General features: G+C 44.8%; 1 protein-coding gene across 8 annotated transcripts in view; it reads left to right on the forward strand.

Annotated features, from left to right (window-relative positions):
- PKNOX2 (PBX/knotted 1 homeobox 2) overlaps positions 1 to 26717 on the forward strand; it is a 432656-nt gene that overhangs the window by 262778 nt on the left and 143161 nt on the right. For 7 of the 8 annotated variants that reach the window (XM_083588791.1, XM_083588795.1, XM_083588792.1 and 4 more), the window contains one exon: positions 18663 to 18771. In XM_083588791.1, the coding sequence (XP_083444917.1) occupies positions 18688 to 18771 (84 nt within the window). In that variant the 5' untranslated portion in view covers positions 18663 to 18687. Of the gene's footprint in view, positions 1 to 6366; positions 6496 to 18662; positions 18772 to 26717 lie in introns of those variants that run through there. The other variant, XM_083588796.1, reaches the window with a different exon arrangement.

Genomic DNA, 26717 nt, shown 5'->3' on the forward strand with positions numbered 1-26717 from the left:
ATTTTCTATTCCAGGGATGGAGAGCCTGTAGTCCTCCAGAAGTTGCTGGAGCAGTTCCTATCAGTCCCACCAAGCTTGGCCAATGGTCAGGGTCAGGGATAATGGGTGTTATAGTCCAACAACCTCAGAGGGCCACAGGTTCCACACCCCAGCCTACTCTTACTAGCAGTGACTGTTCAAAGTCTCAGACAGAAGTCTTTCCTATTGCCTGATACCCAAGTCTTTTCATTGGAGAGTCAGAGTTTGAATCAGGGATGTCCATTGTGTTCTACAATACCTCCCCAAATGAGATTTAGGAGTAATTTCCTCAGTGTTTGGGTAGGACCTTCTCTTCTACCACCACCGTCGACTCCTCCTTCTTCCTGAAGCCTTGATTCAAGTTAGCTTCCAGATTGTTTTACACAATGCATTTGTTCACACTGAATGTATGAAGGGAGGAATCATGATCCTCCCTCCCACAGACCCCAAACCCAACTTCTGTTCATTTGGACAAAGGTTTAAGCAAACCCAACACACAATTATTTGGATGGAGCCTGACACATTCAGTGGCTCACAATGGGAAAATATCAATTAAAAAACACTACATATACTTAACAATGTACCATCAAATACTTTATCTAATCAAATCAAATAGGGGAAGGAACAGAAAAAAATAAAAAAGCAGCAACAAGAAGTTAATAAAATAATCATAATAAAATATCAGAACCAGTAAGAATCTGGAAATAGATTCTGAGTATTGAACATCAGTATTGATGAGAGCCAGTGTGGTGTAGTGGTTAAGAGCAATAGACTCGTAATCTGGGGAACCGGGTTCGCGTCTCTGCTCCTCCACATGCAGCTGCTGGGTGACCTTGGGCCAGTCACACTTCTCTGAAGTCTTTCAGCCTCACTCACCTCACAGAGTGTTTGTTGTGGGGGAGGAAGGAAAAGGAGAATGTTAGCCGCTTTGAGACTCCTTAGGGTAGTGATAAAGCGAGATATCAAATCCAAACTCTTCTTCTTCTTCTTATATTGCTTCACTAAAAAAGGCCCTTAACTTGGCACCTAAAACTTAGCAGAGAAAGGTGCAGATGAACCTCTCCAAGGAGAGTCTTCCATATGTGGGTCACCACCACCAAAAAGGCCCTTTTCTGTAGTTGCCACCTGCCTAACTTTTTCAGGCAGAGGCAGCCTATGCAGTAATGCAGTTAGGTAATTACAGACTCTGGGGAGCCCCTTAAGATTTTAATGTCCGTAAAGGTGGTAAAGGCAGCTCTGTTGCATTTGAGAGTTGTCCTGTTCACCCTGCTGAGTGAAGCCCTGGAATCAGAGGGGGGCGGCCCTCCCCGGGTATCTTCACTGAGGGGGGTGACATTTGACAGTTGTGGGTCAGCGGCACACTGAATGTCTGCCATCGGTAGCTCGCTCCACCCTGTGGGCGGCTCTCTCTGCCCTTGGCTGCAAGGGGCGCTTGTCGCACCATGCACTTGATCGGCTATCCCGCGCCTGGGAGGGCACCCTCTGTGCCCCGTGCCCCTCAGGAGCGTGCCCGCCTTGGGCAGTGCAGGCATATGCTCCACCACTGCCTGGAATCCTGCCCTCGGTGTGTTTGGATGTAGACACAAATGAGAAGGGGAATGAATGAAACCTACCGATATCAATAATTGTACCACTTGGAGTGGCATGCATTACAAATAGATGCCGTTCACAGGCATCTGCAGCCAGCCCTCTCAGCTGTATTTTCTTTTGGAGTGATTCAGCAGCTAATATTCCAACTGGGCATTTTTTACTTCCCCCCTCACTGTTGTATGAAGTCATGCCGTTAATCAACAGGAACTAAACACAAAATGGGTATGAGACTCGTTTCTCTCAGTGCTGCCATTCCTGCAGATGAATTAAAGTTCTGGGTAAGGATCTCTAGAGGTCACTTTTGGCTAAACGTGAACAATCATCAGTTATGAGAGCTGGGCTCGGCTAGTTGCCAGCTGTACTTTAGATTTTTCTGCATTATGAGCTAAAGGGATAAAGCCAAGATTGGTCTGTTTCTGTCGTGAATGTTGCTTCTGTTCTCCTCCTGGCTTTTACTTTCCAGCTAATGACAGATGCGTCCTGGTCTTTCTGATCAAGGCTAGGGCATGTTGGGCTGGTGAATTCCAGACTGGAGTGGAGAACCTGTGGTGGTCCACATGTTGCTGGGCCAATGGTCAGGGATGATAGGAGTTGTTGTCCAGAAACACCTGGAGACCCTGGTACAGAGCAACGTGGGCCTCCAATCTGAGCGTGCATGCGACTGTGCAAATTAGTGCATATAATAATTAGCATAAAGTGAGCGTTCTTATTCCCAAACCCTCCATCTTTACTCAGGTGAAAATAGGGACATTATCCCAGTATTAATACCTGCTGCCTTGTGGGATGTCTTCAGGAGAAGAAAAGGCAAGTCTTGGCAACTCCTTCATCCAAGCTGGTGCCAGATATTTTGCTCTGCTTTCCTTTGGAGACCACACCAGTGAGGCCAAGAGGGGGGTCTTGTCATCTGGGCAGCCTAGGAGCTCCATACACACTGCCCAGGCTTGTGCCCTGGGGAGGTCCTTCAGTGCTGCTAACAATAATAATAAAAAAAATAAAAATAAATTTTATTTATACCCCGCACTCCCCAGCCAAGACTGGGCTCAGGGCGGCTAACACCTGATATAAAAACAAATTGATTGAAATACAACTTAAAAACAAGATTAAAATACAACACTAAAATATTAAAATACAGCCTCATTTCAATGGAAACTCAAATCAAAAACTTTTGGGGGGATGAAAACGTCAAGTCTTCACCAAGGCTAACTTTCCAGACTGGTCAGATAGGCCAGAAAAAAGCCAGGGAAGTCCCCAAGCAGGAGTTCCATCACAGAAGGAAAAAGGAAAAAAAGGAAAAAAGAAAGAGGGGGAGGGAATCAAATTGTTTCCAAGCCAAAGGCTAGGCAGAACAACTCTGTCTTACAGGCCCTGCGTAAAGAAATCAGATCCTGCAGGGCCCTGGTCTCATGGGACAGAGCATTCCACCACGCCGGAGCCAGTGTTGAAAAGGCCCTGGCTCTGGTTGAAGCTAATCTAACTTCCTTAGGGCCCGGGACCTCTAGGGTGTTGCTATTTATGGACCTTAAGGTCCTCCGTGGGGCATACCGGGAGAGGCGATCCCGTAGGTACGAGGGTCCTAGGCTGTGACAGAGTGGTTTAACTTCACCCCCAGAGGCACACTCCATTGTCTGTCAAGACAGATGGATGCCAAAGGATCACTGACCAAAAGCCACATCCTGACATCACACAAAGTTCTTCTTCACCTGCCTTTCAGTATGTTCGTGCTCCAGATTCCCTCAGTTCAACCCTCAGGTCACATCCATACATTTAATGTACATGCATACCACTTCAGAAGTCGTGAAAATCCTGGGAACTCTAGTTTACTCCCCCACAGAGCAACCGTTCCCTTCACCCTTAGCAAACTATAGCTCGCAGAATGATTTGGGGGAAGCCATGACTGCTGAGGTAGTATACCAGTGCTTTGAATGTATGGTGCAGTTGTGACCATAGTTGCAGGATGAATCTCTTCTGTTTTGCTCTGCTTCAGCCATGTGCTGCTTGGATTGGTCCAGTTTATTTGTCTCTTCCTTTCCCCCCTCCACCCCCTCTCTGTGTGCCTAACACCAGGCTGATGAAACAAAACTCTTTCTCAGCCCTTCATGGATTTTGCAGAACTCATCATGTGTATTTTTTCTTCAGATACATCCATGGAGCCACATGAAATTGGTGACAGCTTTACACCATTATTTCAAGATTCATAGCTGAAGGTTCTCAGTGAGAGAGAGCTGTCCAAATCTTTCTAGCAAACAGAATGCTGTTTCCTGGCATATTTATTGCAGCAAAGCGAATTTGTGTCCCAAAGATAAATATAGCGTTATCAGCAACAGCTGTCTCTCATTTTTATTTGTTTTTATATTTGACTATAAGTTCAATTCTCTAAAAACACCCAGAGCTGTAAATCCTATGACACGAGGCCCTGTGATTTAGTAGCTTGGGGTGTTTAGGGGCTGTGATTTAGGGAACACATTTATGGTACACGAGACAATTAAATAATGTGCCATACTGCCACCCTCTGGAATATACAAAACAAAAAGCAACCCCCCCCAAAAAAACCTGAGGTGGAAGGTCATTATTTCATCCTGTCTGTGGCTATTTGGTTTCTCAGGACAGGGAATGCTTCAACATCTGTTCTTCTGCACATCTGTATAGGTGTACTGACTTTTGCCCACCCACATTGACAATAAACCTATCAAAATGTAAACACATTGTGGACATGAAGATGAACCGTAGTAGGATGCAGAAGGCCAACAACAGGGCAGTATTTTTATCACCATTAAGCTTCCTACTATTGCTGCAGAAAGTTTTGCAGCAGCCACTAACTTTCATCGAGACTGGTAGGAGGAGCCAGGGCTGACGATAGGTGGAGCCAAAGTGAATGACAGGCAGAGTCAACTCATTCCAGTTTTCTTCCTGTCTTCCTCCCTACTGAGTTCTACAAGGGAGAACAAGGGCTGGCTCAAGACATTTTGGCACCCAAGGTGAACCACAAAATGGCGTCCCCACTTAAAGGTTTACCTTCAAATGCGAACTGAACCTAATTTCTACCCCATCCCTAGTAAAGGCACACCTTGGTGTGTAAGAAGCAGAGGTCGCTCCACAAACTAAAAGCCCTGTCCACAGAAGTGCCCGTGATATTTCTGATGTAGTGTATCTAACCAACATGTCTAAACTGTTGAAGCACTGAGCTGTCTCTCCTTTCCCACATGAGATTAGCTGTTATGATGCTTTGCAACCAGTCCTTGAATGCACCAGCCTTAGCTGAGAGGTTTAATCCTGGAGGGAGTCGGAGGACTTAACACGTCCCATGAGAAATCTAGCATCATCCGCTCAGTGGAAGGGTTGGGTTTGTTTTCAAATATTTTCCATCAGTTGTATCCTTGGCGATGACACACAAAAGGGATCCTCTCCTTTTTGGAAGTGACCTATGCGACACACAAAGCTATCTAATGTACAATCCCATCCTAACCATGCACACCTGTGATCCAAAGATTCCAGTTACAGTGGTACCTCGGGTTAAGTACTTAATTCGTTCCAGAGGTCCGTACTTAACCTGTAACTGTTCTTAACCTGAAGCACCACTTTAGCTAATGGGGCCTCCTGCTACTGCCAGGCCGCCGGAGCACAATTTCTGTTCTCAACCTGAAGCAAAGTTCTTAACCTGAAGCACTATTTCTGGGTTAGCGGAGTATGTAACCTGAAGCGTATGTAACCTGAAGCTTCTGTAACCCGAGATACCACTGTACTCCTATTTACCAGGGACAGCTCCCAGTGCAAAAAGCAAAAATATAACACAGTCCCTTTTCCCTTCCGATTTTTTTTTGGGGGGGGTTGCCTTATTAAAATTTTGTTAGGGCGAGTTGCTGGAGGTGTCTGTCTTGAATTCAGCTCCCTCCATAGAAGTTAAATCGACAGGCGCAATTTTTCTTTAGTGCACATGCGTTTAAGCGCTTGCACATAAACAACAAGACATCACGCAATGCACAGCATGCCACAACCAGTAACTGTGGAGGAAGATTCAGATAGGTAGTCGTGTTGGTCTGACACAGTCGAAATAAATAAAAAATTGTCCAGTAGCACCTTAGAGACCAACTAAGTTTGCTCTGGGTATAAGCTTTCGTGTGCATGCACACTTCTTCAGATACACCGAAACAGAAGTCACCAGCCTTTAGATATAGTGGGAGGGTGGGGTGGGCTATTCCTCAGGAAGTTAGTGGGAGATGGGTGATTGACTCAATGGGTATGGTAAACCTGTTGACGACGCTTAACGACTGCAATTAGTCCTAGGGAAAAAGCAAGGGATAGTATGCAGATGATCAAAAATAGCTTTAACATATTGGACAAGAATCCAATATCTCTATTCAGACCAGGTCTCTCCATAGTTTTCAGTTTGGTAATAAGTTGTAATTCAGCAACTTCTCTTTCAAGTCTATAGATAGAAAAACTTATATATAAGGGTCTGGTGACTTCTGTTTCAGTGTATCTGAAGAAGTGTGCATGCACACGAAAGCTTATACCCAGAACAAATTTAGTTGATCTCTTAGGTGCTACTGGACAATTTTTTATTTATTTCAACTGTGGAGAAAGAGCGAGTGATGTCACACTGAACAACCAATTCCTTGCAAGTGCAGAACAGGCATTGTGTGGCAACTGTGAACAAAATGCCCCCATAACTGTTGCCACCAGGGCACCGAATTTACTAATAAATAAATAATAAATGATACATAAATAATAAAGGGTGGCAATTTATCCAAAACATTTGCAGGATCTTCAAAACCAAGCAGCAGATGACAAATTTTGAAAAGATCCATACAAATCAGCAATCTCTGGAACAATCCATACTATGGTGAAAGCAGAAAACAGTGAAAAAAGTTAAACAGGTCATAGTCAAAGGTAACAGAACACAGTGAAGTTGCTAGCCAAAAGCTCTGGGGAAATAAAATAGTTTTTACTTGCTTCCTAAATGCCATTTTATATCCCAAGTGGATATTTCTGAGGAGGGTAGGTATCCTGTGCTGCACCTGATGAGAAATATTTCTCTGACACGCAGCCAAGCGACGTTTTGCTACCTTCTGTTTATGTCAGTATTCAGAATGCAGGAAACAACATTCATGGTGGTAAAACAAATGGTATTGCTCAATATTACCCTTGAAGAGATGTATACATTGGAGCCTATTCAGCTGAAAACTAAATTTTACTGCAGGATTCTGCAGGGAAAAGGGGTTCTCTCCATGCAAGGAAATTGGTTTTTCCTCTATTTTTCACAATGCACCAATAAGAGAACCCAAAGGAATGTAGAATTCTATCCGTTGCATTAACTTATAGATTTCTGTCCCCAGAAACATCCATCCATCCCCCCGTTCTCTTTCATTTGATACTGGCTTCCTCTGCAGCTTCATTTCCCTGCCTCCCTGTGTAATGTATAACCAAGTAGATAAGAAATAATAGTAGTCTGGCTTTTAGCTTCCTCTTTCCACATAAATATTTTTTGGTTTGATTTGGCTTTTGCTCGGTTTTCTTGAGCTTCATCTGCACTATACATCTTAAGCACTATTATAACCCTTTACACAGCCATAGCTTCTCCCCAAAGTATCCTAGAGCTGTAATAATAATAATAATAATAATAATAATAATAATAATAATAATAATAATTTTATTTATATCCCACCCATCTGGCTGGGTTTCCCCTGCTACTCAAAATATTAAAATACTGTAATACATCAAATATTAAAAGCTTCCCTAAACAGAGCTGCCTTCAGATGTCTTCTAAAAGTCCGATAGTTGTTTATTTACATGACAACTGCTGGGAGGGCGTTCCACAGGGCGGGTGCCACTACTGAGAAGGCCCTCTGCCTGGTTCCCTGTAACCTCGCTTCTCTCAGTGAGGGAACCACCAGAAGGCCCTTGGCGCTGGACCTCAGTGCCAGGGCTGGACGATGGGGGTGGAGACGCTCCTTCAGGTATACTGGGCCGAGGCTGTTTAGGGCTTCAAAGGTCATCGCCAACACTTTGAATTGTGCCCAGAAACATACTGGGAGCCAAGGTAGGTCTTTCAGGACTGGTGTTATGTGGTCTCGGCAGCCATTCCCAGTCACCAGTAATTAGTTAAAGATGCTTGGAGTTGTTAAGAAGACCCTTTATCCTCACAGAGCTGCAGTTCCCAGAGTTCCCTGGGACTGATTATTAAACCACTCTGGGAATTGTAGCTCTGTCCCCTAACAACTCTCAGGACCTTGAACAAACTACAGCTCCCAATATTTTTTGGAAGCAAGCCATGACTGTTTAAAAATGATATCACCGTGCTTTGAATGTATAATGCTGGTGTCGCATTCTTCTACTTTGTCAGGATCGCATCCCTCCCCACTTACAAAGCATAAGAATATTAGGAGGGGGACCAAATTGCTGGAGGGGAGTTCTGCTCCTTGCTTTCCAAAAGTGACTTGAGTTACAAGTGATTCTTCTAGAGTTCTAAAGAGCAAGATATTTGAAAAGTTCGCTTAGTGATGATAAAACCTTTCTAGGTTTCCCGGGCAGACCAATGTACAATATTCTAGTATCAGAGTCAGAATATTGCTACTGAATGCCAGTTGCAACTGATCACGAGTGAGAGAAAGCTGTTGCAACTGCCCTGCTTTTAGGGTTGGGGACACAGATTACAGTTTGTTTTTTGTTTGTTTTTTCATTTTAATGAGAAACTACCAAATTCGCTCTTCTCGAACCAATGCGCAAAGTGAAACATGAACTATCCTTCGAAATTTGCATTCCTCCAAATTTTGCAATGCAGTTCTCTGACCAAGCAGTGTGTAAAGGTAAAGGTAAAGGGACCCCTGACCATTAGGTCCAGTCATGACCGATTCTGGGGTTGCGGCGCTCATCTCGCTTTATCGGCCGAGGGAGCCGGCGTACAGCTTCCAGGTCATGTGGCCAGCATGACTAAGCCACTTCCGAGCGGAGCACGGAAACACCATTTACCTTCCCACTGGAGTGGTACCTATTTATCTACTTGCACGTTTGGCATGCTTTCGAACTGCTAGGTTGGCAGGAGCAGGGACCGAGCAACGGGAGCTCACCCCATCGGTGGTATTCGAACCACGACCTTCTGATTGGCAAGCCCTAGGCTCTGTGGTTTAACCCACAGTGCCACCCGCATCCCAACATGTAGTGTGTACCAACATGCATATACAGTGGTACCTCAGTTTAATAGTTTACAAACTATTCGGTATAAGAACTCTGCAAAACCGGAAGTAGTGTTCCGGTTAGCAAACTTTACCTTAGTCTATGAATGGAAGCCAAACGGTGGAAGGGCACCGGTGATGGGAGGCCTCATTATTGAACGCACACCTCGGTTTAAGAATGGCTTTGGTTTAAGAATGGACTTCCAGAACGGATTAAGTCTGTAAACTGAGGTACCACTGTACATACAAAAATGCCTAAGATTATGGAGAATTGCTTGCAGGAATGAGTACAGACGCTGAAAGCATACAATGGTGTGTTCAATAGGAGAAACGCACCCTAAAATGCTGACAAATTTTCGTGAGGAGCTTTGTGTTGCTTTTTAACTGCAAGTGGCTGTGGAAATACGAAGAACTGAATTTAAGATGGAAAAGTGAGAAACTGGAAGAAACTGAAATTAAAACATTTCTCCACCTCTGCTTTCTAGTGGACTTCCCAGAGACATCTGCTTAGCCAGTTATGGGACACAATGTACTGAACTAGATAGACTTTTACTCTGTTCTGACAGGGCTCTTTTTATTTATTTATATTTTATTCATTAAAAAATAGGTATAAATCATGTAAAATATATCAATGCAGAGCAGAAAATACCATAAAACAATACAAATGTTCTCAAGTTGTTGTGTTTTTTTTTAATTCTACAAAAGATCCTGGACAGTAGATGTTTCTTCAACATCATCCTTATATTTGCATGCCTGAAGAGGCTCCAAAAACATCAGATGAACGGTAATAAATATAACAGTTCAGAAAGCATAATAGGAACAATTACAAGTAGCCATATCAGTAGGTAAATAAATGAAAACTATTGATCAATCCATGAAACAAATAAAACTGACCTAATCCAACTGCTTAAAATAAATCAGGAGACAAAGCCTTTCACAGAAATAAAAATGCAATATCGATCAATTTAATAAATATCTGTACCGCCCTCTGACAATAAAACTCTTCCTAAGGCGGTTCACATAAAATTCAACCATCAATATGTCAGCCTTTGCAATTTTCCTGTGCGGAAGGTTCGAACAAGAGGCAGGTAGAACACAAGGTGAGGAAATTAGTAGCCAGGAAAAAAAGTACAGAAATAATAGTTTAAAAGGCTCAAGTAAAGGAACTCAAAAGGTTCAAGGTGTTACAAAGCTGTTAGATAATTCCCCCCCATCACCACATCATTTTATTGGCCCATGCCTAAAAAGCCTGAGGGCATCTCCTATAGACAGGGCATCTTTATAAACCCGCCCTGCAAATTATATTTAAAAAAGACTAAAGAGGCCAAAAATCTTACAGTATAGGGTGAGGAATTTCCCCTTGTAAGACCCTCAGCATTTAAACTGGAAAATGCAGAGTTATTCTGGTTATTTGATGTGACTAACTCTGGGATTGTACACTTTCAGTTGCGGGCAGAACCTATGACCCTCCCAAAGTTGTTGGACTCCAACTCCCATCAGCATGGTCATGGATGATGGGAACTGTGATCCCACAATAGCTTGAATGCCACAGGTTTTCTGCATCTGCTTTGACTGTTCAATTGGCATCGGCACTTAATGCCGGTCATATTAAAAGCTGACCTCTAGTGATGCAACAAGTGGAGGGTGTTTTTTGGCACGAGGGCCACATTCCCTTCTGAGCAGCATTCTGGGGGCCACATGCCAGTGGTGGGCAGTGTGCTGGTCCCGTGGGTTACCCGAGAGGTGAGATCCAAGTCCAGTCCATGGTCAAAGGTGCAATGTGGAGGCAGTCCATAGTAGCTGAAGCTGGGTGCAGGGCAGGGAGCCGGGTGAAGTCAGGAACAGGATTGCAAGCAGGGAGCCAGGGCAGGTCAGGAGCTCAGGCAGGAAAGCAGGACAGGGTTCAGGCAGGAACTAACAACCAACAATGTTGCTCCCGCAACTTGGGACTGGGGCTGGCCGGCTTTTATCTGCCCCAAGGCATAGGGTGGCCCCGATCCTCTGGTCACTCGCCTCTCCTGGCCTGGAGGCGAGTACTCCTCCTGCGGGAACTTAGTTCCCTCCGCCTCTCTGCCCTGATCCTCTGCAGCTCAGGAGAGGCTGGAGGGTTACCGGACCCAGAGGCAACCTCAGCTTCCCCTGACAGGGCTGAGAGTGGAGCACCTGCAGGCAATGGGTCCTCCATCACCTCAGGAGCCAGAGCAGACTCAGCTGATGCCTGCACCTGAGGATCCAGCACAGGTGAGGACCCTTCAGGCTCATGCCCCAGCCCCGGCTCAGCTGGTTCTGGAGGCGGGGACTCCTGTGCAGGCTGGGATTCCTCAGGTTCAGCATCCGAGTCCGAATCCCAGGCCATCACAAGCAGGGACAGAGAGAAATGTAAGACTGCTGAGGGGTGTGGCTTAGGGAGAGAGGGTGTGGCCAAAGAGGGGGTGTGGCCTGGGGTGAGTCCCAAGGGCCAGCCAGAGAGACCTGGGGACCATGTTTGGCCCCCAAGTGTGAAGTCCTCCCCATCTTATGTAATAAAATAAGTTAGGGGGTCAACTGGTGAAGGCTGAATCCCAGACAGCATGGCGGCACAAGCTTCTTTTCCTGTTCTGCATTAGAGAAGCACCTGAAACTGGAAAGACAACACATCTTTAGCAAAAGCTAGCAGGGAACCTGTGTACAAGCATTTGCATACAAGGCCAAACCGATCTGCGCTCCCCAGAGGAAACCTGTGGTTCTCCACAATTAAGCTGAACGTAGTAGCTAGAAGCTGCTCTGCTCCCTTGAGCAACTTTCCTCCCACTTCTTCTCCTGGCTTCGAGGAGAGTAAGCAGCTGTGGGGATTTCAGAGATGCTGGGTTAAGGGAAAAAGGAAAGGGGAAAAAACAGGAAAGAATCTTGAGGCAGTCTAAAGAGTAACAAATTAATTATGGCATAAGCTTCCCGCAGATGCATGAAGTGAAATCCTGAACTGACAGGTTTACCTAGGTGTAAATGAGAGAGGTGAACGTAGTGGTTGGGATTAAATGGTAATGAAATGCAAAAAGTTTGTGGCAATCCAATTATAGGAGTTATATGCAAAATAAGCACAGTGACCCTTCGCAACAGCAGTAATTGGTGATGACATAATCGTCTTAGCATTGCTAAGTGAATCAACAGCTTTAATAGGACAAGAAACCATGGTCTCCATTCATCCCCCAAACAGGTGTAACTGAACTTCTTGTTAAGTTGTAATACAGCAGCTTGATCACAATTTGATAAATTCTCATTTGGTGACTAGTTGTTTTTTTAAGCTATTAGATTTATATCTGGGTGTCAGGAACCAGCATCAAAGCCCCAGTAGGAAACCTACTGTCAGTCCTTGCAGCTGTTTACCTCCTTGCTATCATTCTAAAACATTGGTGTAAGCATGTAGTAGCAAACTCCCATAGTCCCCTGGGCTTTTGTTTCCCTGCACGCTATTACTCAGGGTATTGGTGTGGCTGATAAAGGGAAGGAGACGAAAATGTCATGTTGGGTGAGGCTGATGGGAAGTGTAGTCCAATACATCTGAAGGAGACCAAGTTGGTGAACAACAACAACAACAACTATAATAATAATTTATTATTTATATCCCGCCCATCTGGCTGAGTTTCCCCAGCCACTCTGAGCGGCTTCCAATCAAGTGTTAAAAACAATACAGCATTAAATATTAAAAACTTCCCTAAACAGGGCTGCCTTCAGATGTCTTTTAAAGAGAAGATAGCTGCTTATTTCCTTCACATCTGAAGGGAGGGCATTCCACAGGGCGGGCGCCACTACTGAGAAGGCCCTCTGTCTGGTTCCCTGTAAAGGTGAATGTTGTTTAGGGTTTTAAAGACCAAAACAACACTTTGAATTGAGCCTGAAAACAAACTGGAAGCTGGTGGAGATCTTCCAACACTGGTCAAATATGTCCATGGCCCTTGGTCTTTTAACAAGCTGGTTTTTTGTGTTCTGTTGAAGTTTCTGGGTGTTTTTCAAACTCAGGGTTCTTTGGAGCCAGCCCTTGATAGCCCAAATCCTAAACATTCCTACTTGGAAGTAACTACCACAATGTTCAGTGGGACTTTCTTCCTTCTGAGTTGGCTGAGAGTTGCGGCATATGAATAGTCGTTATCTTCACTTAGAGCTATGTGGGCTTATGGCCAAGAATTCATTAGTGCTGTATTAACTAGAGATGAATTAAACTCTAAAGAATTGGTGCCTTAAAAAAGAAAAGAAAGAAAGAAAAATGCTCAACGGATAAAATTAGGCCTTGGAATGAAACTCTGTTTTGGATAAGAACAGTTCAACCTCTTTTTATTTTTTATTTTTGTAATGTCAGGATTTAGAACTGCTCTTTGAGTAATTCCCAGAGAGGTAGCTATGATAATCTGTTGTAGGGAAGGGTGGGTGAGAAGAGTCTTGTGGCTCTAATATGATTTATTATTGTGCCAAGGAAATGTTAGCCACATGCCCTCCCCAAATCTGCTCTGGAGACTTGGTGGAAAACCCAGAGTGTAACTGGGAGAAACAGGGCAATGAGAGAGCTAACAGAATGACTGACTTAAAACTACTTTGTATACAATCCTAATAAATTTACTATGGCATAAGCTTTCATGGAGCCAGAGTCCACTTCAGTAGATGCACTAAATTTCATGCGTATGATGAAGAGGACTCTAGTTCACGAAACCTTGTGCCACAATAAATGTCTTCATTTTTGAGGTCTGCAAAGATGCTGGTGGGCACGTGCCCTTGGGATCATGTTACACCGACCCTGCAAAAGTTGCACTTGCTTCTGAGTACAATTCAAAGTTTTGGGGATTATCTTTAAAGCCCTAGATGTCTTAAGTCCAGAATACCATAGGGATCGCTTCCTTTCATAGCACCCTGCCCATTCCTTAAGATGAGAAGCAGAAACCCTTCTCCATTTCCTGTCAAAGATGGAACCATGGCTGGGTGGGATTAGAGACAGGGCCTTTTTGGTGGCTGCATCCAGCTAATGGAGCAGCTTGGTGTGGCTGGCTCCATCCTCCCTCAGCATATTTGAAGATTCTTTAATTCCAGAATCTTCTATTTTATGAAGCAAACAATGCTGGGGGGGGCTGTTTTTTAAAAAAAATACCAGCTGACTATGCCTCTTTTTTTGACTTGCTCATATGATATTGTAATTTTTAGATGATTGTTGTAAGCTTCCTTGAGTGGTGCCACCCTAAATAAGAATATAGGATGCCACAACACTTTACTGGTTTTGCTCAGAATAATTGTAATTTTTTCTTCTTCTTCTGAAGGCCAACCCCCCACCTGCCCTGCTTGCATGTTCCCACAAACTTGTATGTTCCTACAAACTTTGGATCCTGTAAATTAGAGATTGCTCTGCAGATGTTGTGGGACTCCTAGTTCCCATCTGCCTCAACCAGCATGGCTCTAAGCAGAGGAGAATGCAACATTCACACATGATACAGTCATTGATTTAAGCAAACATTTGCTCCACTGCTAGGGAGATGGTGTGGATCTGTTGTTTTGCCTACCCTGAGTGTCTTGAGGCTTCACAATTAGTCCTGGTTTATTTTTCTCAGGGGGGAGGGCCTGTCGTTAATTCCGGCGTTTGAGGATACACCTCTCAGATGCTCACAGAGCAATTATCATGATGCAGAGATTAACTCATTGGTGCTCTGAGGAAGGCTCAGTGCCATTTAATGGAATGTTAATTGGTCTAATGGGTTTAATGTCAACAAGATCTAATGAATGCTTCTCTAATGAGCCCATTGTTTTTCAAGCCTGTTTTCAAAATGTACTTTATTAATAATAATCAAAACCATTCCATCATCTAAGGCATAAAACAACACCAAAGCTATGAAAACTTCAGTATTCAGTGGGAGGAGGGGAGGTCAAAAATAGCAGCCCAAAAATAGAAGATCCAACTCCCATTTTTTTAAAAAAAGAAACATAAGTCGCAAGTCATGTGAGGATCAGGCACGTCAGGAGAAGTTGCACTATAAGGAATTTAAGGGGAGCCCTGCTAGCTCACTCCAGTGATGCCTAGTGCCATGTGGAATTGGTAGGCTGGCAGGCAGGATGCAGGTGGCGCTGTGGGTTGAACCACAGAGCCTAGGACTTGCTGATCAGAAGGTTGGCGGTTCAAATCCCTGCAACGGGGTGAGCTCCCGTTGTTCGGTCCCTGCTCCTGCCAACCTAGCAGTTTGAAAGCACTTCAAAGTGCAAGTAGATAAATAGGTACCGCTCTGGTGGGAAGGTAAACGGCGTTTCCGTGCGCTGCTCTGGTTCGCCAGAAGCGGCTTAGTCATGCTGGCCACATGACCCGGAAGCTGTACGCCGGCTCCCTCGGCCAATAAAGCGAGATGAGCGCTGCAACCCCAGAGTCGGCCACAACTGGACCTAATGGTCAGGGGTCCCTTTACCTTTACCTTTTAGGCTGGCAGGCAGACAGGTCAGCAGAAGGTGGAGTCAGAGCCAATGGCAAGCAGGGTGTCATGGGCCAGAAGTTGGCTTCACCTGCTAAGCAGCAGCCTGAAAGAGCAGAAGGCAAAGTGATCCACCTGCTGTTGATCCGCCTTCTTGCTCCTGATGAGAACCAGCTGGCTCCAGCTTTCTTAAGCAGGGTTTCCAGGCTCCTTCAGTTGCTGGAAACAACATTTGTCGTTGTCCTGTGCTGCCAGCCACAGCAGAGCTCAGTGGAGGGAGAAGCCAGCCAGCCAGCCAAGACTCAGGGGGTACTTGCTAGGAGGCAGAGTCCATATACAAGGTCCAGTCCAGTCATAAGGTCAGGAATATCTCAATTCACGTCGTCAGATGATCTGGGGGGTCAAGATAGCCGAGGATCCAAGGTCATGAGAAGCAAGAAGCAGCAAGGTCTGGTGAGGAAGTACGAACGTGCCAACCTCTAGACCAGCGTTTCTCAACCTGTGGGTCCCCAGCATGACCAATGGTCAGGGATGATGGGAGTTGTAGTCTGAGGACCCATAGGTTGAGAACCGCTGTTCTAGACTCAGTGTAATTAAGAAGGCAGGCCTGCAGAGGCTGGCTGAGGGCAGGTTGAGGTTGGTGGTACAGTGCCCCATTTTCCCATATGGGCCAACCTCCACTAGATCACAGCATAGGTCCATCTCATCCAGCATCCTATTCTTTGTAGCTAGCCAACTTGATGCCCTCTGGGAAGCAAGGAATGGATGCCAGCCCTCTCTTGCTGCTTCCCTCCACAAGTGGTGTTCAGAGTCATACTGCCTCTAACAAGGAGGGTTCATTTAGCCATCAAGCTTCCTGAGCCCTGAAGTCCACATCTGCCAGGACTTGATCCTGCATTAGTTCTTTCTCCATCCATACATTGGTGCAGCCTGCATCCCATTATCAGAACAGAAAAGGGTAAGCAGAACGCCACCCATGAATCATGGTGTCACAGGGTAGCCAAATGTCCTGAAGAGCTGTCGGAGAACAGTCCTGTGTTTGAAGGAGTCTTCTGCTTGAAAGACTGCCTAGTCCAAATCCAGATTGAAGATCAAATGCCCTAAGTAAGAAGCCAGGATGTAATAGCACCTGGACAAGGAGACTGAACAGGCACAGAGGTCAGCTCGTCAACATCCGCCAACATCCACACAAATGTTGTCTCCACCCTGAACCTTTGCATTCAATGCGAAGGTGGATTGTGGATGTGTCTAGAATCCACTCCATGAACTGGAACCCTCTGTGACCAGGGTTCCTCATTCCTCACTTAAAATCCCCCTTCAAAGCTTAGTGCCAAATGCAAAAGTTCTGAAGTAGAGCTTATGTGCATGAGGACATTATGGGGCTGGGTCTCCACTTGAAGCCCACATGTGTTTGCCCTGAATGTATGAACATGCTCAGGTTCTGGGTTCATGACTGAGACTGTGTGGAAATAAGGAACCTTTCACCACTTTTAACAAAAGAGGGCATAGAGCTACACCAGCTAAAATTAAACTTTGAGTCAGCAAGAGTAGATAATTTAACACGGAATCTAGAGGGAATAATCTGAAGAGTTTTGGTACCCTAGATATTAATTAGAACAGACCTTGGAAGCCAGTGAGAATTCTTCTTTGTTGATGAAAGACAATAAAGACCTGATATTTTATTCAGCCATCATTCTGCTGAAAAAGGATCAGAATGAGTAATTTGTGGGTCTCATCCAAATATTTTGGGATGTTTTTCACTTGCTTACATGGTACACACTCAGTGACTCACAGCTGAACAAGCAAACTGATTTTGCTGAATAGCCTTGTGTTTGAGGTAGAACCACAGACTTGTAGAGTTGGGTAGGGACCCCAGGGATCATCTAGTCCAGCATCCCTGCCATGCAGGAATCTCATTGCATGGTCCCCCATCCAATTTGAAACCATACCAGACCCTGTTTAGCTTTATAAATGTGCTAGCAGTTTTATTGCTGCACCACTAGAGATCTGGCTCATGTGGTATGAAAACTCGACCTGTAATCAATACATCAAGTGTGGATTTATCTTTGGGAATGTTGAATTTGTTCTGATCCAGATGAGATGAAAAAATATTTGGTTTCTGTGTGAAAGAAGAGGAGTTTGGACTTGATACCCCGCCTTTCACTCCCCTTAAGGAGTCTCAAAGCAGCTAACAATCTCCTTTCCCTTCCTCCCCCACAACAAACACTTTGTAAGGTGAGTGAGGCTGAGAGACTTCAGAGAAGTGTGACTGGCCCAAGGTCACCCAGCAGCTGCATGTGGAGGAGCGGGGAATCGAACCCAGTTCACTAGGTTACGAGTCCACTGCTCTTAACTACTACACCATGCTGGCTAAATGAGAAACTGAATGAGAAACTAAATGAGAGCTGAATTGACAAATTTGTCCATCCCTACCCCTGACATGAAAAGGGACGCGGGTGGCACTGTGGTCTAAACCACTGAGCCTAGGGCTTGCCGATCGGAAGGTCGGCGGTTCAAATCCCCACGACGGGGTGAGCTCCCGTTGCTCGGTCCCTGCTCCTGCCAACCTAGCAGTTCGAAAGCACGTCAAAGTGCAAGTAGATAAATAGGTACCGCTCTGGCAGGAAGGTAAACGCCGTTTCCGTGCACTGCTCTGGTTTCGCCAGAAGCAGCTTAGTCATGCTGGTACACATGAGCTGTACGCCTGCTCCCTCGGCCAATAAAGCAAGATGAGCGCTGCAACCCCAGAGTCGTTCATGACTGGACTTAACAGTCAGGGGTCCCTTTACCTTCACCGTCAGGCCTTCCAACTAATGCATGGAGTTCTGAGGAAGATGTTCTCCAGGGCATGACAACATCAGAGGCATTGCTGGACAAGTTCTACGGGCACCATTCTATGAAGGCACCTCTTTGCGGGCAACCTCTCCCCATGCCATTCTGGCCATTTCAGACCCATCAGTGCAGCTCCATCTCATTGTGTGTGTTTGTGTAGTTATGATGGAATGGTTGGCAGAGACTCGCTGAATAAATGTGTGCCTGCAGAAGAAATCTTTTAAATTAGATTACCTGTAGGCGTGTCCTCACGATGGTAGGCAGAGAGCCCACCTTCCAAGGGTCAGCTGCTCCTAAGAGCCACCATTAGATGTTGACATTGTCCTTTCTTCTTCCTCTGATGTTTCATGATGGGTTAATTTGGTGTGGCTGAGAGTGGAGCACTCAGGGCAGCACCTTTAGGCAGATTTACAGGGTTCCTACTCAGCAGAGAGAGCAGGAGGGCACTGAGATACAATTTAGCATATTCGCCATACATGTTACTACACAAAGAGAGCCCCTTCAGACTCTTCAGTCATTACCTCATGGCACCACCGGTTGTCAGTTGTCTTCCTGAGCTTTTTGCATGTGTGTCATGCTTCGTTCTGTCCTCTTCCTTCTGCGGTTCCTTAACCCAAGTTGAACTTTCTCCCACCTACAGGTTCTAGATGTGAATCAACCCCAGGATGCAACATGTCTCCCCAGCGCCAGCTCTGACAATGATGGCCACACAGACTGTGCCCCCTCCCCCTTATCAAGAAACCCAACAGGTGAGTGTGCTGTTAAACTCTTCCCCTCACCTCCTGCTGCCCCTTTAAAACATTCCAACAGCAACTTTTCAGCTTTTCAGTGGAGGAAAAGAGCAGAAAAAGGTGTGTGTGTGTGTGTGTGTGTGTGTGTGTGTGTGTGTGTGTACTCCTGCATGCATGCATTTATTTACATGTATATATGTATCCTGCCATTCTGCTCTAAGCATAAGGCCACCAGGATGCTGTCTTAATAAAATTAGTCACAAAAAGGAGTATGTACACACACACATAGGCAAATGCACATTTCTGAATTCTTATTCCAGGTCAGGAAGAGGCATTATAACACATTCCAGAATGGCAAAAGCACTCAAGGGGTGTGTGGAGCAGGACTGGTGGGGTGTGTGGCCTAGTGAGAGATGGTATGGCCGATGGGAAAGGGGTGTTGCCTGGGAATCATAGAGTTGGAAGGAAGCACGAGCGTCATCTAGTCCAACTTCCTGTAATGCAGGAATGCTTTTCCCAAAATGGGGCCCAAACCCGCAACCCTGAGATCGAGTCTCATGCTTTACTGATTGAGCTGTTCCACTCATAGCACCCCCAGGACCTGATAGAGAGACCTTGAGGACTGGATGTAGGCTGTGGGACTCCTGTCTTAGGGTTGGTGGCAGGGCAGGAATAATTGCCTTCACTCTGATCGGATTTGTAACTGGGCATTGCATGGCATCACTTGGAAGCCATTCAATGTGAGAGCAGGGCTTCCTGTAAGGTGAGCCGGGGGGAAACCTAACGCCTACCACCAGCCACAATGCCTGAATAGACATCGCTTCTGGCTTCCCCCAGTTTTGCCAAAATGGCCGCCTCCCAATTTTGCCACTTGCAAAGGGTTGGCAACTTTGTAGGAGGTTGGGATGGAATCAGACTCGGCACTAGCATAAAATCTCTTTGTAACTCTATTACTGCCAAATGCCAAGTGAAACTGTACTAGGGAAAGGAGGAGGAGGTTATCATCTTGTGATTTGGAGCGAAGTGTATGTCAAGTATCGTCGCTCAGCGTCGAAGGAGTTCTGCTTTGCTTTTCTGGCTAGGTCTGCTGTTGTGAATGCCAATTGCCAAGTTCATCCAATAAAGGCAAAGTCCCTCCCCAGCACCACCGCGAAATGGAGTGCTTAAGCACTCTTTAAACAACACTCCACTTTTTCAGGAGTGTTCTGCTTATTCAGGAATTTCAGCAGGAGGAAATTCTCTTAATTTCAGAATGGTGCTTACCTATAAGGGTCCATGTCTGAATATAATAGTCCACCATCTTTTGTGTTTCTGTTCATAGCAGAGGGTGGTGAACAGATAAAAGGAAAACATGACCCACACATTTATTATCTACTTACACAAGTGGATTAATGGGTAGGAGTTTTAGAAACCTTTCAGTTACTTGAGAAATCAAATCTCATTCACCTTTGCAAGGGCTTGTTCATCTCTGTCACTTCTAAGTGTGCATTAAAAATAATAATAACGTAGTTATATATTACATAAGAGACTGCAAAAGGCAATAGTTGTTTCTGATATTTTCGCACTCAAGAATATGCTGATGCCAAAGCTGGAGAATAAAAGATATAGAATGCTTGTAAATAATATAGAAAAGTTAAGTGCAACTTTAATCCAAAATAAGAATATTAAGATATAGTCAACATAGGCAAAATTATTGAAATACAAAAACAAATTGACTTGATCCAGTGGGTCAGTGCCTGATCAACAACCTTATAGGACCAATAGATGACAATGAAATTTGTTGAAAGCCAAACATATTTCAGCCCAGCTGCTCTTCTTGTTGTTAAAATGGTAAAACGGTGGGGGGGAAATATATGTTCTCAGAGAGAATTAACCCAGTGGGTTAGTCTGCCTAGATGAAGTGGTGAGCTAGCCAGCTTAGGGGATAAATTTTCAGGTTGTTAATATTCCAATGCAGTGCTTGGGTTTTCTATATTTTTAGAGGTATTCTATATATTTTATCTTACTGAACTTTGTTTTTGAGTTCAGTAAGTGAAGTGATATTCATAATCCCCATAGGACCATTGAAAATATTATATTCTATCTCTCTGACATTAACCCGGAAGTAACTGTAAGGAAGGGACGTGGGTGGCGCTGTGGGTTAAACCACAGAGCCTAGGACTTGCCGATCAGAAGGTTGGCGGTTCGAATCCCCGCAACGGGGCGAGCTCCCGTTCCTCGGTTCCTGCTCCTGCCAACCTAGCAGTTCAAAAGCACGTCAAAGTGCAAGTAGATAAATAGGTACCGCTCCGGCGGGAAGGTAAACGGCATTTCCGTGCACTGCTCTGGTTCGCCAGAAGCGGCTTAGTCATGATAGCCACATGACCCGGAACCTGTACGCTGGCTCCCTCGGCCAATAAAGCGAGATGAGCTCCGCAACCCCAGAGTTGGTCACGACTGGACCTAATGGTCAGGGGTCCCTTTACCTTTAACTGCAAGGATCGCTGAGTTTTTGTCAATAGTATCTCTTAGAGTGGTGAATGGCAGGAAGAAACCTCAATGAACATCGCCATCATTGCATTTTTATATGGCTCTTGCTTTGTATATATTTTAAAAACTTGTATATATTTTAAAAATGTATACATGATTGTCTTATGATGGCTATATTTGTAATGCCGCATAAAAGTTTGGCGAAAGAAGGAAGACCATTAAGCAGCAGTGTAGCAGAGGAAGGATGCAATGGGATCACAGCTCCAGGTCTTACTTTTTTTCAGAACAGAAGCAATAGCATTATTTGCTAGAGCACCTGAGCTCATGGTGGTATACACAGGTGTGGGGCATTGCACTTCTCCCTCCTAATAGCCTTGTGGTGTGGGCTATGCTCAGATAATGAGAGGCCACAGATTACCCACTGAACATCAGAGATGTGAACCCAGGTCTTACCCACCCAGTCTGGCATGCTGACAGCTGCATCACCCTTTGCTAACCTACTGGATCCTAATAAAATGGCTATTTGCTGTTTGGTGTGTGTGTGTGTGTGTGTGTGTGTGTGAGAGAGAGAGAGAGAGAGAGAGAGAGAGAGAGAGAGAGAGAGAGAGCACAGTGCCAGATTTACGTATAAGCTAAACAAGCTTTAGCTTAGGGCCCCACTCTCTTGGGGTGCCCCCCAAAATATACTTCTTCTTAATTATGTTTCACTATTAATATACTTCTTCTTAATTGTATTTCAGTTCAACAATTACTTTGAGAAAATACATATTTTGTTATGTGCAAATGGCTTTAGATACCTATTAGGTCCATAAATTACCATATAGCATATATTCAGCACAAAAAACAGTGACAATTTGTTGTTGACAAAGAACAACTGGACATATGAAGGGCCCAATTACCTTCAGTAGCTTAGGGCCTCATCAAACCTAAATCCGGCCCTGAGCAGGCACCATATATAAATTTATATACAAAGTAGATCAACGGCTGCCTGAAAGTTTCGGGCTCTTCTTGGGACAGCAGTAGACCTTGGGGTCTCAAATTTCAGGGGCACCCTGTGCAACACCAAAATTCGGCGCCCCCACATCTTGCACTCCTTTCTAAGTCATAGTTGTGCCGTCCCCCACTGCGCCCCCGAGGCTCCATGCCCTGTGCAACCAAACCAGTTGTGCTCCCCTAAATCTGCCTCTGCCTGGGGGGGGGGTGACTGTGAATTCCTCCTGAGGGTTTACCTATAGGGACTTTCATGAGAAGATCCTGCACATCAAAATGGGTTAAGGTAAAGGTAAAGGGACCTCTGACCATTAGTCCAGTCGTGACTGACTCTGGGGTTGCGGCGCTCATCTCACTTTATTGGCCGAGGGAGCCGGCGTACAGCTTCCGGGTCATGTGGCCAGCATGACTAAGCTGCTTCTGGCGAACCAGAGCAGCGCATGGAAACACCGTTTACCTTCCCGCTGGAGCGGTACCTATTTATCTACTTACACTTTGATGTGCTTTCGAACTGCTAGGTTGGCAGGAGCAGGGACTGAGCAATGGGAGCTCACCCCGATGTGGGGAATCGAACCGCCAACCTTCTAATCGGCAAGTCCTAGGCTCTGTGGTTTAACCCACAGCGCCACCATGAAGTAAAATTGAGTCTACCCGCTTCTTCTGATAAGGGGAACCCAGTTGGGACACAAGGGGTCGCTGAGCATGTGCTTCAACATGCCTATCTCCTCTCTATTCCATGCAGAATATGGCTTTGCCACCCCCCGCCACCGCTGCTGCCCAGAACACACACATTCTCTCTCCCCCCACCTCGTTTAGATCCAGGTCTGTCCTTTGGAATTTCCCCATCCCTAAATTTTTGCAATATAATACTCTGCCCAAAACACAAATCAAACTGAGTTAGAAATAAATGTGATAGGATGCTAAAAGCCCAAGCTAGCTGCCCCCCAAGAAAAACTACGGTATTTAAATAGTATTTTGTGATCAGATGCATATTTTAATACACTTTTTGTACGTTCTTTAAATTACTGGAAATAGAGCAAAACAAACTTATGAATGAATACATGTGAAACTGACATGACTTGAAATAGACTGATCTTTGCATCCCTAGCTAATGGCACATTTGCAACTTTCATTGATCAGATATCACATCTGCAGGCAGTGTTTACCTCTGGGTTTTTTTGTAGAGTGGCGATTGATTAGATTTGATCAATTCAATTGATTAGAAACCTTCCATCTCTACAATTCTATGATTAAAAGGCCACTAAACGGAATCCCTAATTAATTGGGCTACATACATACATATAGATAGAGAGATAGATAGATAGATGATAGATGATAGATAGATAGATATAGATAGATGATAGATAGATAGATAGATAGATAGATGTGTATGTATGTATATGTATATATGTATATATATACACACAGCCTAATAATTGTTTTAAATATAATAATGTAAAAATGCAGATAGAAGGCACTGCCATAGAAGAGGCAATATACCATTACACTCACACAGGGAGCCTTTTCAGATATATGCACTCAGCATCAAAGAACAATGAAAATATGCTTTTATTCTCCAAAATTATTGCTTTGTCATAGTTTAATTGATTGATTAAAAACTCCACATTTAGTCAATAAACAGATGGTAGCACCCTCGCTTTTATTACAGATAAGGGATCTGGTGGGTTTTATTTAAAAAAAAATGTTGCAGACCCCCTAGAATAAATCAATTCTGCTTTGCTACAGTTATAGATTGTGAAGTCCTGGGGGCGGGGACCTAAATGTAGTACATACTCATTTAGGTTGTTGACAATATCGTTGTCATCATATCTGGAGTGCTCCGAAAGCCTTAGCGCAGTCTTCATAAGCTCTAGCAACCTGTTTTGTTTTGATTCATATTTACATAATGCCCTTCTCCTCGTGGTCACAGGGAGTGTACAGAAAATAACACGAGTGCCCAAGTATTAAGAACTCTACCAAATTAAAATTGTAGGCAGATAGAACATCAGATAAGGGACGCGGGTGGCGCTGTGGGTTAAACCACAGAGCCTAGGACTTGCCGATCAGAAGGTTGGCGGTTCGAATCCCCACAACAGGGTGAGCTCCCGTTGCTCGGTCCCTGCTTCTGCCAACCTAGCAGTTCGAAAGCATGGCAAAGTGCAAGTAGATAAATAGGTACCACTCCAGCGGTGAGGTAAACGGCCAATAAAGCGAGATGAGCGCCGCAACCTCAGAGTCGGTCACGACTGGACCTAATGGTCAGGGGTCCCTTTACCTTTACCTTTAAAACATCAACATCATAAAACAGTACAACAGGGGGAAATTCGTAAGATTTATTCAGACTTTGCAGAACCAGTTGGGGGTCCCTAAAGTTGGGGTTCCCGATTGGAACAGGACTCTTTCCAAAGCGGACCCCACTTCTCGCACTCAAAAAAAAAAATCTGCTGCAAATTTTTAATACTAGAGAATTCAACATCTTCCCTATTTTTTGATCCATATAAACTGGCACTGAAAGACTGTTAAGGCAGTTTTCACACATGAGGCTTAAATTGGCTTTTGCCTTTCCCACATCCACAGTGTGAATGCAAAACATGTAGCATGAGGGTAAGAGAGTGAAGCAGCTATTTTAGACCGGCAATATAAACGACTCCTTCGAGGAAGCTTCCCTTTATGGAGCCTTCTGTCTACCATTTCCACATTCTCTCCAAAAACTAGGCCCTGCTCCCATCTTACTGTTTGTTTTGTAAAATTTATATACTGCTTGATTGTAAGGGGAAAAAACAGCAACCTCAAAGCGGTTTAGGGGAAAAAGGTAAAGCAATCAAATTATCAATAAGAAGAATTGACTACTTTGAAAGTTTCAGAAAATTAAAAGCAGCAATGAAGTAAAAACACAGTAAAACCTCACATCAACTTTCTGAACATCTAGGTAGGCTTGTCTAGACAAAAATGTTTTTAGCAAGCATCAAAAACAGTACAGTCATACCTTGGTTCTTGAATGCGTTTTGGCTCCTGAACACCGCAAACCTGGAAGTAAGTGTTCCATTTTGTGAATGTTTTTCGGAAGCCAAACATCTGATGCGGCTTCTGATTGGCTGCAGGAAGCCAATGATTACCATTCTCATCCTGGGGCAAAGTTCACAACCGAAAGTACTACTTCCAAGTTAGGGGAGTTTGTAACCCGAAGTGTTTGTAACCTGAAGTGTTTGTAACTTGAGGTACCGCTGTATAGACAAAATCAGCAAATGAATCAAATGTGCATAGTTGTTCTGAACATTCCGCAAAACCAAAATAGTACATACGTTCGCTCTGAGGCATTCTGCCCCACGTGAACAACATTTGCACACCTTCACAAATAGCTTGAGAGAGACTCAAAGGCAATTAATTCCTCCCCTCCCCTCCCCCGACTCTGTGAAACAGCCGGCCACCCTTTCTTGCTCCCTTTTTTGTAAAGTACAGCCTTGGATCCCCAGAAGCAGTTTCTTTCCAGACCTTGGCATGAGCAGGAAAACTTTCTTAGGTTGGCATTTACATTGCCTGAGAGGAAACGGCTCAGAGGAGGGGAGCTGGAGACTGGCCAGCTGAAAGGAGACACTGCTGCATTCCCAAGTTAATGCTCTCCTTGGAGAACTGTAAAAGATACAAGCCTATAAAAGACAGCTGTAGACTCTCAGCGACTGTGCGACACCCAGTAGATCCTGGTGAAGCCCTTAGGCTACTAACATTTGAGCCAGTGACTTTTAAGCCCTCGTTGTTCTTTTACTCAGAGGCCAAGGTCAGGAGCTCGGTCTACACTCGAGTAGGACCCTGGCAGAGACACATGCCCAACTGGCATGTTCCCTCCCTCCTGGTCTTTCGTTCGAGAGCTTCAAAAGCTTTCTTCTGCCCGAACATCACAGCGACCCATGCCAACTGACGCCAGCACACTTAGGGATCCGCAGAGTTTGCGCATCATGTGTAACAGACCTCAGCAACTCAGCATTTTGGCTAATCTACTTTATTTACATATAAACACACACAGGGCACTGCAACATGGCTCCCTCTCTCTCTAGCATCAGACAGCAAAGAGAAACAAAACAAAGGACAATAGTCCCACTTCACGGAACACAGTAACACAAACATCCTGTCTCTGTCACTTCCCACTTTGTGGAGTCAAAACATATACCGTCATGTGATAGACAACAATCCCATGACTGCAATCATGGAGCAGGAATTCTAACAAGATTCTTAGGGTAAGTCTGGGTCTCTTTCAAGTTCAGAGTCTCTGGAACATGGTAAAACCAGATCTCTCCATGCTCACTAGGCCCAGTTCAGATGATCATAGCTTATTAAGATGAGATGTGCAGAAGTCTTATACTCATGCATTAAGCCCCTTCACTCTTCCTTTTTGTTTCTACCTGTTTTTGTCAGAGGTGACACAATGTTCAGCAGCAGATCCCATGCTATGCATACAGAAGTCCCCAGATTCAGTCCCTGGCATCTCCAGGTAAGACTGAGAAAGGCTC

This window comes from Podarcis filfolensis (assembly GCF_964270895.1).
Source record: "Podarcis filfolensis genome assembly, chromosome: 15".
NCBI classification, from domain to species: domain Eukaryota; kingdom Metazoa; phylum Chordata; class Lepidosauria; order Squamata; family Lacertidae; genus Podarcis; species Podarcis filfolensis.